Source organism: Lipotes vexillifer, unplaced genomic scaffold, assembly GCF_000442215.2.
Source record: "Lipotes vexillifer unplaced genomic scaffold, Lipotes_vexillifer_v1.1 scaffold189, whole genome shotgun sequence".
Classification (NCBI taxonomy): domain Eukaryota; kingdom Metazoa; phylum Chordata; class Mammalia; order Artiodactyla; family Lipotidae; genus Lipotes; species Lipotes vexillifer.
The window spans coordinates 66225-84248 of NW_006785816.1; the positions used below are offsets into that span (position 1 = coordinate 66225).

The window sequence follows — 18024 nt, forward strand, 5'->3', positions numbered from 1 at the left end:
CCCTCCCTTTTCCTCCCTCCCTCCCTCCCTCTCTCCTCCCTCTTCCTTCCTTCCTGCCTGCCTCCCTCCCTCCCTTCCTGTGGATATTCAGTTTTCCTAATACAATATGTTGAAAGACAACTTTAATATATGAAAGAAGATGCTTAGCTGCAAGCAACTCACAGGAGTTATTGAGCCACAGTCTCTGGCAAGAGGGTTCTGTTTGAATGATATAGGAGGAAGAGATTCAAGCCTCTCACTGCATTATGGAGAGACAGCACACTGCAGGAAGCTTCCCTGTGGGTACTTCCTGTGCAACACAAGTCTGGGAATTCCCACAACACACGTCTGGGAATCTGCAGGAGCCATTTCAAGTGAGAAGGGGGGAAAGAGAAGGACATTATCAAGGTAAGATGAGAAACACATGGTATATAATGTGCTTCTTAGTCTGTTATCCTTAGTTATATATGTATTCTTTATAGGAGGCTTGTTTGGACTGGAATTCCCCGTTAGTCTTTAGTTTGTGGGGGGGTTTTCAGTGGGGATGTGTGCGCTTACTTTAGATATTTGTCATGGTAGAAAAGAAACAGGGTTTCGTGTTGGTGGGAAGATATTACCTTGTTTGAAAGAAAGATGACTTTGCACATGGCCTTCATCTGTGATGGCCTCTAAACCTGCTGCAGATTTCTCCCCTAAAAGTGGTGCCACAACACAAGCCTGATCTCAACATGTGTGCAGCTGTGGACCAGAGGGTTGAAAGCAGATCCTGTGTCTCTTTCCGGATGAATTCCAGGGGGACACAGCTGCAGGTTTTTCTGTAACTCTTTGCATGTGCACAGGAAGTCCCTTACAACCCACTCCTTTAGATCTCATTTCCTTTCAGTTTTTTGCCCTCAGTGCTCCCTGGGTGTCTGGCCTGTAGATTCAGGGTTCAGAGAGCCTCTGGATTGGCGCCCTCTTGTGGTCCTCCTTTGATCTGGTTGGGAGTTGAAGGCCAAGAAAGGGTCCTTAAGAAGAAGAAAACTTGGGGGAATTGATTATAAATTTCTGCATAAGGAAGTCTTTTTAAAATATAACATGATAGGGCTTCCCTGGTGGCGCAGTGCTTGAGAGTCCGCCTGCCGATGCAGGAGACGCGGGTTCGTGCCCCGTTTCGGGAAGATCCCACATGCCGCGGAGCGGCTGGGCCCGTGAGCCATGGCCGCTGAGCCTGCGCGTCCGGAGCCTGTGCTCCGCAAATGGGAGAGGCCACAACAGTGAGAGGCCCGCATAACGTAAGGAAAAAAATAAAAAATAAAAAAAAAAAAATAAAATATAACATGATAAAAGCATTATGAAGTTAATCAATTTAACTACACAAGTAAAATTTTTCTTCAGGAAACATCCCTTTTTTAAGGGTAAAAGACAGTTCACTGGAAAGGATATTTGTAATACAAATGAGAAATGCTCAGTTTTCTTAATGGATATCAAGAGCTTTTCAATGAAGAAAAGATCAGTAACTCAACAGAGAAGTGAGGATACGATATCAACAGACTGGTTTCAGAAAAAGAAAAAACAAAGGCTTTTAGGCATATAAAAGATGTTTAGCCTCACTTAAAATAGTAAATTAAATAGGTAGATAGCATTAAGTTAGATACTAAGAGTATGAGGAAATAGATGTATGTAAATCACTGATGCTGGGGGATATCTGGGCTTATGTATGGAAATTTTAAAAAGTACAGATTCTTTGCCCTAGCAGATCTACTACTAGAAATTTATCTGACAGGTGTATACATTTGCCCATACATGATGCTTGTTTTAGAAAAAGTTGGGCACGATTAAAATGTTTATCAGTGGAAGACTAGCTGCGGTTCCACTCATACAATGGAATGTATGCACTTGTAAAGGAAGAGGTCTTAAATGCGCTGATGAGAAAATCTTCAAAATATATGAGTGAATGAAGGTACAGCATTGTGTTAGTGTTTGTTTGAAAAGTTTGTACACGCTTCTGTTTTTTATATGCAGTGACCGCCTCTCAAAGGATGTACATGAAAACCGAAAACAGCACCTGCAAGAAAGTCAGAAAGGTGGTTGGGATGTGGGGTGGGAAGAAGGCAGACTTCACACTTTGTGCTGTTTCATACCTTTTAGATTTTGTACCGTGTTTCAGATATTCCCTCTTAAAAAGCTAACTGCCTTGAAAAGGGTAATAGAGATAAGTAAGTAGAAAAACCAAGATAAAAACTAAAAAAAAACAGAAAAACCAAAAAACCCAACAACAACCTAGAATTTCAGCTCAGGTTTTAGATCACCAAGGTTTAACAATGAAGCGGGGACAGATGACAGAATTCTGAGCTAGAGAGAGAACGTAGTCCTGTACGGTTTCATAGATGTGAAGAAAATAAAACGAATGGGCATGAATCAGGATGAAGTCTTCAACTGAGTTACAAAATAAAAAGTTTCCCAATAGACTGTTTCCAGGAAATATTTGTATAAATGAAAATTTAAGGGGTTTTAGAGACAAGAATAATTTTTATTGAGCATGTTTTTTGTGTTAGCCACTGTCTTTTATATATTGACCTGTTAACACTTAGAGCCCATTTGTGGAATGGCTGTCATTCCTACCATTTGCAACAAGGACAGTTAATGGTCTGAGAGGTTGAGTTGTCTGATAACTGGTGTGGGTGTGGTAAAGTCAGGAATCAAGCCAGGTCCCGTGTGCCCAGCCTGATTCAAAAGGACCCATTTTTCACCTTTTAGACTTTGTGGTAAGTGGGTAGTTTTTGTCCATCTCGGCCTCTTTTTTTTTTTTTTTTTTTTTTTAAATTTTTATGATACCACGCTTTCTTATCACTTAGAATGTATTTTATACTCATTTAAAGTCTTTGTACTTAGACATAGGTTGTTTTTTTTTTTTTTTTTTTTTTTAAATCTATCTTTCTCAGAAGCTTAGGGCATTTCTATCACGATACAAAATGGCACTTTTTACACATCTGCAGCCTAATAATTGGTACTCATTTTGAAGACCCTGAAGCCCATTGCTGGATCTAAAAGCAACTTCTTAGTTACCAAGGAAACAGTAGATTTAGCCTGATGCTCAGTCTAGTTTCTTTTAAGTGTAGTTGAGATCTTTAAAAATTGGTTGAGTCTGTTTAGCATGTATGATAATTATTAACCAGGATATCTGATGAAGTGGACACTCCTATATGCCAGCTAGTAATAGTTTACACTTAGAGCAAACGGAAAACATGAGGAAAAATTCTGCAGGAAAAGATTATAGAATGAAATGATACATATCCTATGGTATATATCCTCTGGAAGAAGAAAAAAAAATTGTGTCTAAGAGTAGACATTAATAGAAGTTGGAGAACGTGCTCATATTCTCTGTGATTTAAAAAAAGAGAGAAATTGAACCCAGCCATTGAAAAATGACAGGTGTATTAGCTTTCTAGGGCTGCAGTAACAAATTATCACAAACTTGGTGGCTTAAAACAACAGAAATTTATTCTCTTACATTTCTGGAGGCCAGAAGTCCAAAATATAGATGTTCGGCTGCATTGGTTTCTTCCGAAGGCTCTGAAGGAGAATCTGTTCTGTGCTCCTCTCCTAGCTTCCGGTGGAGTTCCTCGGCTTATAGATACATCACTCCAATCTCTGCCTTCATCTTCACGTGGTGTTCCCTCGTGTCTCTGTGTTTCCTCCTTTTCTGTTTCCTACAAGGACACTTGTCATTGGGTTTAGGGCCCATCCATTGCAAGGATGGTCTCATCTCGCGATCCTCAACCTTAGTTACATTTGTAAAGACCTTTATGCCAAATAAGGTCACATTCTGAGGTTCCAGAGTTTAGGACATGGTCATATCTTTTTGGGGGGCTACAATTCAACCCACGACAAGTTGAATTACAAAAGATGGATGGTCATTGATCTTTTTTTTCAGATAAACTTTTTTGGGAGATAATTGTAGATTCACATACAGTTGTAAGAAATAAAGCAGAGAGATCCCGTGTACCCTTTACTCAGTTTCCCCAGTGGTAATATCTTACAGGGCACTGGCCTCAATAAAGTGAAGATATAGAACATTTCATCACCACAGGATCCCTCCTTCATGTTGCCCTTTATTAGCCACCCCTGCCTTCTTCCACCACTGCGATCCCCCATTGTCCCTCATCTCTGTCAACCAGTAACCTCTTCTGCATTTCCATCATTTTGTCATTACTAGGTTACATAAATGGAATCATACATTACCCCCCCCCCTCCCCCGCGCCTTTAGCATAACTCTCTGGAGATTCCTGCAGGGAGGTTAGGAGTTCATTCGTTTTCATTGCTCACTGGTGCTCCATGGTGTGTGTCACCAGTTTGTTTAAGCATTCACCCACTGGAGAACTTCTGGGTGATTTCCAGTTTTTGCCTATTATGACTAAAGCTTCTGTGAACATATGGGTACAAGCCTCTGTGTGAACATGTTTTCATTTCTCTGGGCTGTGTAAATGCCCAGGAAGGAGTACAATTGCAGGATCATATCGTAGTTGCGTGTTTAGTTTTGAAAGTGCCGAATTGTTTTCCTGAGGATGTGTGCTATTTACATGTCTCCCAGCAGTGTATGAGTGATAGCTTTCCTTCCCGTCACCAACATTTGGTGTGGTCACTATTTTTTATTTTAGCTGTGCTGATAGGTATGTAGTGAAATGTCATCCTGGTTTGAATTTACATTTCCCTAACGGCTAAATGATGTTGAGCATCTTTTCATGTGCGTATTTGCCATCTCTATACCCTCTTGGGTGAAATGCTCCTTCACCTCTTTTGCCTATGTTCTAGTAGGAGTGTTTGTATTTTACTGTTGAATTTTGAGAATTTTTTATATAAGATACTAGTCTTTCGCTTGACATGTGCTTTGTGAGTATTTTCTCCCAATCTGTAGCTTGTCTTTTCATCCTCTTAAGAGAAGTTTCACAGAGCAAGGTTTACTTTTGACAAAATTCAGTTTATCAGCTTTCCCTTTTATGGGTCATGCTTATGGTGTCAAGTCTAAGAAATCTTTGCCAAACACTAGATCCTGAAGACTTTCTTTTTTTTTTTGGCCACGCCAGGTGGCTTGCAGGATCTTAAGTTTCCCCACCAGGGATTGAACCCGGGCCCTGGCAGTGAAAGCGCTAAGTCTTAACCACTGTACCATCAGGGCATTACCCCTAATAAGTTTTCTGTTTTACATAAGCCCTTTATCCATTTTGAGTTAATTTGTATATAAGGTATGAGGTTTAGGTCAAGATTCATTTTTTTTTGCCAATGAATGTCCAGTTGGTCCAGCACCATTTCTGGAAAAGACTGTCCTTCCTCTGTCAAGCAGGTGGACTTATTTGTGTGAGTCTAAAACAAAAGTTTGGCCTGTGTCTACTGATAGTTGCTTCAGTTTCACAAATTAATAAAAGAAAATCATTCTCTGCAAAGGATATGTGCTTTAGTGCCTCTTATCTGCCAATAGTAGATTAGCCCTGATGATTTATGATGATTTACATTGTGGTAAACTCACCATACTTTATAGAGTAACATGGTGTGTAGCTTTGGGAATTCTTTTATTTATTTATTTTTGGATTCCAGAGGAGTTTGGGGGCCAAGGAGGTAGTTGATGAATGATGAATCCATCAAAATCTGGAAGGGATAACTTGAGGCAATTGAATCTCTTAATAGAGGATTTGAACCCCTTTCTTCAGATGCTATGAGGAATCAATGGGAAGTTGGGTTTTCAAGGACAGTGAAAGAGGCTTTCCAAAAGGACGGGGAAGTGGGTGCGTGGCACACGCTTTCGGTTTCCTTTCCCTGCCGTGCTGCAGTTAGACGCAGGTGCTAGAGGAACCCTGAAGAGAAAGTTAAAAAAAAAAAAAAAATCTTTTGACCGCCAGATAGTCTAACTTCTGGTTTTCCACAATTTGGATAAGGATTGCTGGAAAGGAAGAGTTAACTCAAATATGCTTTGGACAACAAAGCAGTCTTGTGCTGTTAAGTCCACGTTAAACGTTTACCCGTGTGTGGCCTTCAATTTGCAAAGATTCAGCCAAGGATCCAACTGGCATATTGTGCTCACCTTTTTATCCATTCATTTTTTAAAAACAGGGGGGAGTCGACTTTCCTTTTCGTGCCTCTCTCCAGAGGGACTTCGAGTCCTGGGCCATAATTTCTGTAATAGGCATATTATCCTTGCTTCGTAAGCCAAACTGTACGAAGTGGGTGGGTTCTGGCACCCCTTGTCCAAAGACGTGCTCATCTTTTCCTCGGAGAGGGGGCTCGGTTGGCTGAGTCTTACCGTCTCAGCTTGCCTCCTGCCCCTCAAGTAAAAGGGGAAGAAAAGACATCCAGCCTCACTTGCACCCATGAGGCAGTGAGAATTGACCCTCCAGCATGCCTCCTCTTGCTTCTGCCTTTTGTAGAGGGCTTCATAAGGAGCAAATTCATCAAAGCTAGCAATAAGCCTAGATGCATTCCATTTTTTTAGGGGTGAGGAGAGTGGTGGTGGTGCCTTTCGTGTTTGTCCTGTGGGGAGTACAAAGAAGTGTCCACAGATTCCATATTCAGGCTCAGAATCGGCAAGAGGGGGCTGAAATCGATCACTTTTTATACTGAATAATTGTAACCCGGTGGTGAGGCCCGCATCACCCCTTGAGCACAAGCACAGTCCTGTCTTGCCTGATGTTTTGCCTGAGTTTGGTGGCAGGTGTTAACCAGGCTGTGGCTGAGACTGGAACTCGGCTTCACATAAGGAGCATGGGTACCCCCGGCCCCCCCCCATTTTTTAACTGAAGTGTAGTTATTTTACAGTGTTGTGTTAGTTTCAAGTATCCAGCGAAGTAGGGGATCAGAAGTGACTTGTGTTGCTCTTTTCCTAGTAAAATATTTCTCAGGAAAACTAACTTCTAAGGAAGTCCAGCAAGCCTGTGCTTTGGAGCCCGAGGGGAGGAAATTACAGAGCTGTGCTGAGAGTGGTTCTGTTCCTGGCAGCTCCTGTATTATTTGTTGTGGACACTGCACCTGTGTTGTAGGGTCACTGTGGCCCTCGGGAAGAGAGGAGGTTTCTGTCCCCTTCTGATGGAGTGGCAAGGCAGGCAGTGTGTGTGGTTGTTAAGAGCCAGCATCCTGAAGCCAGCTTGCCTGGTTGTGAAGACCGGCGCAGCTGCTCTCTCGCTGTGTGATCTTGGGCCAAGTCACTTTATCTACCTCTGTACCTCCATTTCCTGTATGTAAGATGGGGACAGTAAGACCACGCACCTCATAGAGTTGGTTTGAGGATTAAATAACATAGTAAATGTGAAGTCCTTAGAACAGTTCCTGGCGTCTGTGTGTTAGCTATTGTTCATCATCCCTCAGTTGATTCTAAACAAGTTTAATTTCATGAGTGAGTGTTCTTTGAGGGGGTTTCTCTGCAGGGGCTCGTGACTCCAAAGAGAACAGAGCCAACTAGGTAATTTTACAAACCCAGAAGTGAATTATTTTAAATGTCTTTGCTACGAAATAGAGCTTAGATGGACAATTCACTGAAAAGTCCTGGGAATATGTTTATGTTGGTGACTGTTGATCAACTAGAGTTTTTCTCAGCTGCAGGCTAATACCTGGGATTTTCTAGGCTGGACTACCTTTGCAGTACCAACACGGATCAGGAATTAAAACTGTGCTCTGTGATGACCTAGATGGGTGGGATGCGGCAGGGGAAGGAGGTCCAAGAGGGAGAGGACATATGTATACATAGAGCTGATTCATTTCGTTGTACAGCAGAAACTAATACAACGTCGTAAAGCAATTATACTCCAATTTAAACACACACACACACACACACACACACACACAACTTAGAGCTTCCATTGTGGGGTGTTTTCATCTAGTGCTGTTTATAATCTGGTTTCCCCCTCCCAGCTGCAGCTTCCTCTATGGAGTGCTTGGCTTGCAGTACAAGTAATGTGCTAAAAGATGGGGAGGATGTTTAACTCCACTCTGACACATCAGGGTAAATACAGAGAGAGAGGCTGGCAGGTGGCACAGAGGTACCCAGTGGTCTGGGTACATTGGTCCAGGCAAAATGTTCCTCACCTCACCTTTTAAAACTCAACAAAGAAATTACTTGGCTGAGGGGATGCTTGTGGCGCCTGTGATGAATAAGGCAGCCTCTTGGCCCAGGACAGGAGAATTATTGCAGCTTTCAAGAGGACATTTACACTAAGGTGTACTGGGTATGTGGGTGTTGACGTTAGGATTATTTAAGTTGAAAGAGACAGAAAACTTCAAACAACAGGGTTTAAACAAGATAATCTAACTCATTCCTATCTTAGTTCTATGATCCTTTGAGTCTGTGGCTCCTTTATTTAGCTGCTTCACTACACTTACTTAGGATTGATGATATCAATCCTACAGTGTGGCTGCCTGAGCTCCAGCCATCAAGTTTTCATTCCGGCCAACAGAAAGGAGAGAGTCAAAAGGGGACCCTTATCCTTTTAGGAGATTCTAGAAGCTTCCATTTCACAATTGGTCTAATTGGTCAGAACTTAGTACAATCACAAGCTGTAAGGGAGGCTGGGAAATGTAGTCATGTGCGCAGCTAAAACTCGGGGGCTGAGATTTGGGTACACAGCTAGTTGTCTCTACCTGAGTATGTGATATGCTTTAGGATGGAATCAAGGCTGATGCTAAGGATGAACAGGGCAAACTATATTTTTGAAATTCCAGGTCTGAAGAAAAAAGAAAACTGTTGGGCCATCAATTCAGACATTTCCTGTGGTCATCCATTTAACCACATTTGAGTGAGCCCCCCAGGTGCCAAGGCCTGCGAGGCCCTGGGAATAAAAGCTGAGTCATAACTGGTTCCTGTGTTCCAGGAGCTCTTAGTTATTGTAAGGTAGCTATGCTCACCAACGCCTGTTAGTGATTGGATTGATCTGTGGCTACCTCTTGATGTCTAAGACCCTTTTTATCACATAACAACTTAGTGAGTTTCTGACTTAGATCTTATTTATTTGTGTGTGTATGTGTATGTGGTGGTGGTATTGTAGTTGTAGCTAGGAGAACCCGTTTAGCAGTGCATGGGTTCTGGGGTCATCTATGGACCCAAGGCTGGTTGGCCTTACAGATATTCCCGGGGAAGCATTGAGTGACACCTCCCTATTGCTTCCATATAGTTGGCTTGACCAGGAATTGAGTCAGCAGATTTGAGCTCTCTTCTGTCTCAGGGCAAATTACTGGAGCTTTGGTTTTCTCATACTTGTAAATTAGAGTTTCTGAGCTGCATGGGGAGCAACCCTAGCCCCCAAAGGTGTGATGTAATGTCTGGGGGCCGTGCTGAGCACCATATAAGGTAGTGGTGTGTTTCTTTTTTCTTTCTCTTTTTTTTTTTTTGAATTAATTTATTTTGGGCTGTGTTGGGTCTTCGTTGCAGTGTGCAGACTTCTGATTGCGGTGGCTTCTCTCGTTACAGAGCACGGGCTCTAGGCGCGCGGGCTTCAGTAGTTGTGGCTCGTGGGCTCTAGAGCGCAGGCTCAGTAGTTATGGCGCACGGGCTTAGTTGCTCCGCGGCATGTGGGATCTTCCCGGACCAGGGCTTGAACCCATGTCCCCTGCATTGGCAGGCGGATTCTTAACCACTGCGCCACCAGGGAAGTTCCAGTGGTGTGTTTCTTACCTGATGATAGTGACAGGGAAAGCTACTTTTAAGAGTTATCGAGGTGACTTGTACCCAGTCCCAGAGTGACGGAGTTAGATGGGGTCTTCCTGCCTGAGGAGGCTAAGCATCTGGCCTTCTTGCACTCTTAGCTGCTGGGTGGTGCCCTCAGGGCGGGTGTTAACTGATGCCCACAACCCATTCTGAAGGGTGGGGAGGGAGTGATAAGTCAGGTGCCTCACCTGGAGCTGGCTGACTATTTTTAAGCTGCGGGCTGTGTGGTTGCTAGGTTTTCCTCCATCTCAGCAGCGCTCCCTCTGATAATGAAGCAGCTCACTGAGCAGGACAGATGGCTTGATGCGATTCTTGCATGTTGGGCAGCATAGCCCTCAGCCTGTACTCTTCTGTAAGGTTGCACTTGAGAGATGCCAACCCCGTCCCCTGGGGACACACCCAGCCTGAAGCCCTCTGTAGGGCTGAGCTGTGTTGCTCTGAGCTGACCAGCTTGGGCTCCATCCAGGTTATGTGTTGGGGTGGTTGGTGGTTCACCCAACAAAGAGGCCACCAGAGCTCATTTGCTCTGTTTGTTTCATTTGTTTTCCTCATTTGGCAATATTGGGATTGCACAAGAGGATCTTAAGGAAGATCTTAGAAGACACACACACTAGAAATGGCACACTAAGATGGTGTCTGGGCTGTCTGCGCCACCTCCTATATGAGAATCAATTTAGAGAATTGCTGTACTTCTAAAGCAACGGGAAGTGGCCCTGAGAAGGGAGTCCGCCATATTGGTTAGCACATCTGGTGGACTGGCCTAATGATGAAGTCCAGTGTCGTCATGTTCTCGGAATTACAATGTGGGAAGGAATCTTAAAGTCATTGTGAGTTGTTCTCCATCACTGTAGTTGTTTGTGAGATTTAGTCCTACAGATGTTTCTTCAGAGAATTTTCTGGGCCCTCCAAATTTCTGGCTCCGAACAGCTGGATTCGTTGAACATAATCCAAATTTAGATTCCAAATACCTTGAGAGAGAGAGAGAGAGAGAGAGAGAGAGAGTGTGTGTGTGTGTGTGTGTGTGTGTGTACTTTTAGCTTCTTTTTGATATACAAATCACTTGCCTGACTTGAGTCACATGAAATTCTATGAAAGTTGACTTTAATGATACAGTGCGACAAAACAGTATTACGTTTCTAACCAGTTCCCTCCCTGTTCTCTGGAAGTGGAGTAAATTTATAGAGAGTAGTGGGGCTGATGCCAAAGCTGCTTCAGTTTGGAATAGTGAAGAGAATTGTGCCTTTGCAGTTAGAAGATCTGTGGCTTGAGATTCGGCTCCATGACCTTGAGCAAGCCATTTAGCTTGAATGAAATCTCTAAGCCTCAGTTTTCTCATTAAGGAAAAAAAAAGATAAAATAGTATCCTGTTGTAAAAGAATCGAGATAATATCTTCAAAATGGCACAGGAGTGAAGAAATTGTAAATGACCTTCCCTGAGTCTTCCATATGATTTCTTTTTTTCCTTTTCTAAAGCTAACCTCATTGATCTTAACTTTGTATTCAGACAGCAACCCTAGTTGGTTTGTCGCTGTGTGTCCTGTCCCCCACCCCCTCTTCTTTTAAATAGTGCAGTAGAAGTGGCAGGGACAGAAGACATTCTGGATACGTCACGCTACATGTGGAGATACCATGCAAAACTGAGTTTACCTCCAGCCCCACGGGTGGTACCAGTTTGCCTGGGAGGTGCAGCTGGAAGGAGGGTGGGCTCTGGGGTTGGACTCCTCGCGTTGGAATCCTGGCTCCACTGCCACTTGACTTAAGCAAGTCACTTCACTTCAGGCTTCACTGTAAGTAGAGTGGGTATAATAATAATGGCCAGCACACAAGGTTGTAATAAGTAAATGGGATGATTTTAAAATGTTGAGCCCAGTATCAGCACATAGCAAGAAACTGCCCCTTAAATGTGGACTCTTCTTATAATAATAATTATTTTTAATTGTGGTGAAATATACATAACGTAAAATTTACCATCTTAAACCATGTTTAAGTGTACGTTTCAGTAGTGTTAAGTATATTCACATTGTTGGACACCCAATCTCCTGAACTTTTTCATCATGTAACACTGAAACTATATCCATAACACGGCTCCCCACTACCCTGCCTCCCCCAGCCCCTGGCAACCTCCATTCTACCTTCTGTTTCTATGAGTTTGACTACTCTACATACCTCCTGAGTGGGATCATATGGTACTTGTGGTTTTGTGACTATAATTATTTAATAAGTCTTAGCTCACCACAGTAATTGTGCCCTCGCCCATTTTTAGCATTCTACAAGCTCAAGATTGCCTGCCTTCTCCTCAAACCCTAGTCATTAGGGACTTACTTCCTTTCTTGAGGGAACAAGACACCTTGCACCTCCATTTCGTCCTTTTGAAAAGGGTAGGGTTAGAGAAAAGGGAAATTAAAGTGAAGGAGACATAAAAGGAGGGCCTTCAGTAAGAAAAAAACCATTCACTCATTGCAGACGTCCTCTGTAGGTCTTCTTCCTTCTGATTGTGTGAAGATTCAAACCTAAGCACCAGTTGAGGCAATGAGCCCCTCCCCAAGTATCTGTCGCCCCGATTTGACAGTTTTAACAAGTTCCAGAAAGAAGAAAATACTAGAAAAATCTAAATTAACCTAGAGGCAAGTGTTTCTTTCTTTGTTCATGCAGTGGTGTTTATCTCCTGAGTGATAAAAGGGTTTCTTCGGCTTGGAACTTCTGACTACCTTTTTTTTTTTTCTTCTTTTGAAGCATAGTTGACTTACAGTGTCATGTTAGTTCCAGGTGTGCAGCAAAGTGATTCACTTATACATATATCTATATCTATTTTTCAGATTCTTTTCCATTATAGGTATTATAAGGTATTGAATATATATAGTTGCTTGTGCTATACAGTAAATCCTTGTCATTTGTCTATTTTATATGTAGCAGTGTATATATGTTAATCCCAAACTCCAAATTTATCCCACCCCCCACTTCTGACTACTTTTTTTTTAAAATAAATTTATTTATTTTATTTATATTTATTTTGGGCTGCATTGGGTCTTTGTTGTTGCCTGTAGGCATTCTCTAGTTGTGGCGAGTGGGAACTACTCTTCATTGCACGTGCGGGCTTCTCATTGTGGTGGCTTCTCTTGTTGTAGAGCATGGGCTTTAGGCACACGGGCTTCAGTAGTTGTGGCATGCGGGCTCAGTAGTTGTGGCTCGCAGGCTGTAGAGCACAGGCTCAGTAGTTGTGGCTCACGGGCTCAGTTGCTCCACGGCATGTGGGATCTTCCCGGAACAGGGATCAAACCCGTGTCCCCTGCACTGGCAGGCGGATTCTTAACCACTGTGCCACCAGGGAAGTCCCTGACTACTTTTAAGTTGAAGAGGAAAGGAACCAGGATTGTATGACTGTAGCCAAGTCCTTTAATTTGGTGTCCACATCTGTGAAGGGTAACACTTGTGTCTTCTGGGGGTAGCTGTAATGGAGCACTTGGCCTAGGGCCTGACACCTAACTAATAATCAGTTAAAATGTTAGCAGTTGGTGGTGGTGGTATGTTTGTGGAAAGAACGATCACCAGCTCAGTCCTTGAAAACATAGAGCTGAGACAAGCAGCCGTGGACCAGCAAAACAGCCATCTTTACCCTCTTTTTTTTTGTTTGTTTGCTTTGTTTTGGCCACGCCACGTGGCTTTCAGGATCTTAGTCCCCCGACCAGGGATCGAACCCAGGCCCCGGCAGTGAAAGCGCTGAGTCTTAACTACTGGACCACCGGGAAATTCCCCAGCCATCCTTACTCTTGATAGAGAGTGTGATGAGCACTGACGTTCTAGAATTGTACCTATTGTATGTTCATTAACCAATTTTATTGGCCATTGGATAGGTTCTGTCCTAGGTTGTGCCTGGGTTAAGGGAAATGATGGTTTATCTGTGAAATTAAGTAGTGAAACTTCCTTATATGCTTTTCTGGCAGTGGTGGGATTACTATTCTTCTTAAAAAAACCACACATTTAATGTGTTTTAGCTACAAATAAAAAAATACCATTATTTGAATAACCTGGTAGATTATATTTATCTGGTTCCATGAATCCCTCTTTTCATTTTTGTTCTTTGGACTTCTGGAAGGAGTTCTATCTATTAGTGAAGGCTGCAGGTATAAAAGTTGCCCTCTCATAGCCTTGAGCTAGGAAAAGGAAATTATGGGCCTATACATGTTTAAAAACTTAGAGGTTTTGATTGCATAGAACCTTTGATTCTGTTGTAGCATTTTCATTTTTGAATGTAGTTTAAGTCATGTGCAAGCTTTATACCTTCTTGTGATTCTTTTTTTTTTCTTTTGGCACATCTGTAGTTCCAAAACTCCTAAGTAGTTTTAAATGCTTTTTTGTGTGTTAATATGCAAAAGTGTCATAAAAGTAAAATAATTTTCTAATAATTAACAGTTGAGTCAAAATATTTTTTCCCCGGGCTTCCCCGGTGGCGCAGTGGTTGAGAGTCTGCCTGCTGATGCAGGGGACACGGGTTCATGCCCCGGTCCGGGAAGATCCCACATGTCGCGGAGCAGCTGGACCCGTGAGCCATGCATGGCCGCTGAGCCTGTGCGTCCGGAGCCTGTGCTCCGCAACCTACTTTTAAGTTGAAGAGGAAAGGAACCAGGATTGTATGACTGTAGCCAAGTCCTTTAATTTGGTGTCCACATCTGTGAAGGGTAACACTTGTGTCTTCTGGGGGTAGCTGTAATGGAGCACTTGGCCTAGGGCCTGACACCTAACTAATAATCAGTTAAAATGTTAGCAGTTGGTGGTGGTGGTATGTTTGTGGAAAGAACGATCACCAGCTCAGTCCTTGAAAACATAGAGCTGAGACAAGCAGCCGTGGACCAGCAAAACAGCCATCTTTACCCTCTTTTTTTTTGTTTGTTTGCTTTGTTTTGGCCACGCCACGTGGCTTTCAGGATCTTAGTCCCCCGACCAGGGATCGAACCCAGGCCCCGGCAGTGAAAGCGCTGAGTCTTAACTACTGGACCACCGGGAAATTCCCCAGCCATCCTTACTCTTGATAGAGAGTGTGATGAGCACTGACGTTCTAGAATTGTACCTATTGTATGTTCATTAACCAATTTTATTGGCCATTGGATAGGTTCTGTCCTAGGTTGTGCCTGGGTTAAGGGAAATGATGGTTTATCTGTGAAATTAAGTAGTGAAACTTCCTTATATGCTTTTCTGGCAGTGGTGGGATTACTATTCTTCTTAAAAAAACCACACATTTAATGTGTTTTAGCTACAAATAAAAAAATACCATTATTTGAATAACCTGGTAGATTATATTTATCTGGTTCCATGAATCCCTCTTTTCATTTTTGTTCTTTGGACTTCTGGAAGGAGTTCTATCTATTAGTGAAGGCTGCAGGTATAAAAGTTGCCCTCTCATAGCCTTGAGCTAGGAAAAGGAAATTATGGGCCTATACATGTTTAAAAACTTAGAGGTTTTGATTGCATAGAACCTTTGATTCTGTTGTAGCATTTTCATTTTTGAATGTAGTTTAAGTCATGTGCAAGCTTTATACCTTCTTGTGATTCTTTTTTTTTTCTTTTGGCACATCTGTAGTTCCAAAACTCCTAAGTAGTTTTAAATGCTTTTTTGTGTGTTAATATGCAAAAGTGTCATAAAAGTAAAATAATTTTCTAATAATTAACAGTTGAGTCAAAATATTTTTTCCCCGGGCTTCCCCGGTGGCGCAGTGGTTGAGAGTCTGCCTGCTGATGCAGGGGACACGGGTTCATGCCCCGGTCCGGGAAGATCCCACATGTCGCGGAGCAGCTGGACCCGTGAGCCATGCATGGCCGCTGAGCCTGTGCGTCCGGAGCCTGTGCTCCGCAACGGGAGAGGCCACAACAGTGAGAGGCCCGCGTACCACAAAAAAAAAAAATTTCCCCCCACAGATCCTTATAATATGGCAGTGTGTTTCACCACGTGTACAAACAGGACATATTGTGCAAAATAGTTTTTTTTTAACAACTTTATTGGAGTGTAATTCAAAATAGTTTTAGTTTGCACTGGCTAGTACAACAGGAATGACCAGTTTTCCTTATGCTTGGACAAATCAAATACATTCTTCATAAGAATTTTTAAAAGTTTCCTGGTTTTTCCCTGTAAAATCAGTTGGTAAAATAAGTTCTTCTAAGACTTCTAAGGCTGAATCCAAGAAACCTTTAACTGCTCATTTTTTTATCGCTTGTAATTAGGTCAGCCAGTTCCATAGGGGGCTTGAGTTACAGCTTCTACAGGTTTTGTAATGTAGACATTCTTATTTTTCAATTAATCTTTGTATCAAATGAAAAAAAAAGAAAAGAGTTATTTGGTAAATACAATCTTTCATTATCTCATTCTTTGGAATGCGCTTTGTTTTATACTTTTCCTTTTACAAAGAGCGTATGTTATTGGAGAGAAAAGGAGTCAGATATGTGTATTACTAGCAACACAACACAAAGCATGTAGGTTTGAGTTCATCTGGAACTGGCGTCCCTCCTCTTAGTTGGGATACCCCTAGGTTGTTTCAGGTATTGGTGATGTTTATGTCTCCAGCTCTAAAAGCGGGGGCACACATCTGTGACAAGGCTGTCTGGGGTACTGTGAGGGCGATGATGTCCACGGCTCTGGACCACAGCAAAAGAAACCAACAGAAGTAGGATGGAAGCCATGACCTTGGCCCTACCGCCAGCCAGCCAAGCCCTCTGCTATGAGATTCCTTCGACATAAAGAGATGTGCAGGTGCTGTGAGATGTCTAGCAAATGCCCAGTCACTTCATGACCCAGAGGCCCTTCGGCCCATCAGCACAGCTTCAATGTGCCCTTTCCCCACTTTCTGCTGTCTTTTTTGTGTATCCGTACCAGGGTGCAAGCAAGGAAGAATAAAATAGTGTCACCTTTTATTAGTAGCTTTGGGGAAGGCTTTATGGAAGAGGAGTTAGAGATTATGGCCCTCCTTCCCCTGCCTTCACTGTGGATACCTGAGCGTAGTAAATTGTGTTAAGGAAAGAGAGGAAGAGACTTTTGGGGCCTCCAAATTCCTTCTCAGCAGACGTTTCCTCCCTTCCCCTAATGCATCATCCAAGATACGGTAGCCTTTGGGTTCTTCCTTCCAAAGGCCCCCTTGCTCAGGGTGCACACATCAGCTCAGTGACTGGACCTCCCTTATTCCGTGGTGTTCCCTTCTTTCCTTACAGTCTTCCGTTTGTGCTAAGATTGTGCAGCTCCTGGGACAGAATGAGGTGGACTATCGCCAGAAGCAGGTGGTCATCCTGAGCCAGGATAGCTTCTACCGTGTCCTCACCTCAGAGCAGAAGGCCAAAGCCTTGAAGGGCCAGTTCAATTTTGATCACCCGGGTGAGTCGGGGCATTGAAGGGGCGTGTGTGGGGGGGGGATTGGTTGAGGAAGTTGCTTAACCTCTCTGTTTCCCATCCATAAAACGGAGGACTGATAGGTACCTTGCGGGGTTGTGGTGGGGCTTATAGGATAGAAGCACTTTGCAGCGCGTCCTCTGGTGCTTGGCGCCTTAAATACTGATCGAATCTGTGTCTGAACAAGGGTGACTCTTGGAGAAGCCTGTTACTCAGGGTGGGCCAGACACAGGCTAGCGCACACACAGCTGGTTCTCCCGCCTCCCGCTCTGCAGCAGCCTGTGTCACACCCTCCCGCCAGCACCCAGCACGTGCGTGTACATGGCTCGTGTGTTAAACACACCGACTGGCAGAGAGTGGGGTGGAGGGTCCAGGATGGCTGCCTGAATGTTTTTGGCCCTGTCAGTCCCAGATGAGCACACTGCCCCTTGAGCTGGTTTGGAGTTCTTATAACTGTGGGAGTCAAAACTTGGTGTGGTGCCTGCTGCAGTCCCCTAGTTGTGAGTATGCTTTCCAGGTTATCATATGCTGCTGGATTTAGAGAGATGTCTGAGGCCAGAGATGGAATGGCAAGCCAAAAAAAAAAAAAAAAAAAGAATCCACTTTTCAGAACTCATTTATACACTTTGGTTTGAGATGCAGGGAATTCGCATTCTGCCTTAGGTAGAAACCTGGCTTTTTTGTGGGGAGGGGATGCTTCTCTAGGGTGTGATACACGTATGTGAAATAATAGGTTTATAGTGATGCCCTGTTCATCATTATAGGAGAAATCATTTTACAATTAAGAAACATCTTAATAGTTTGATTTCCTTCAGATGCCTTTGACAATGAACTCATCTTCAAGACACTCAAAGATATCACCGAAGGGAAAACAGTCCAGATTCCTGTGTATGACTTTGTCTCCCATTCCCGGTAAGTGAGCTGCTCTGGGCTGGGGATTGTTACCTGTTGCTCCCCAGAGCGTCCCCAGAAGTCCCAGGCTTCTTCACGCGCCCCCCGCCGCACCCCC

At 43.3% G+C, this 18024-nt stretch overlaps 1 protein-coding gene across 1 annotated transcript in view; it reads left to right on the plus strand.

Moving 5' to 3' along the window:
- The window catches only part of UCK2 (uridine-cytidine kinase 2), a 73247-nt gene that overhangs the window by 37588 nt on the left and 17635 nt on the right, over positions 1 to 18024 (plus strand). The window contains exons 2-3 of the mRNA XM_007458085.1: positions 16841 to 17000; positions 17831 to 17927. Coding sequence (XP_007458147.1) covers positions 16841 to 17000; positions 17831 to 17927 — 257 coding nt within the window. The remainder of the gene's footprint in view (positions 1 to 16840; positions 17001 to 17830; positions 17928 to 18024) is intronic.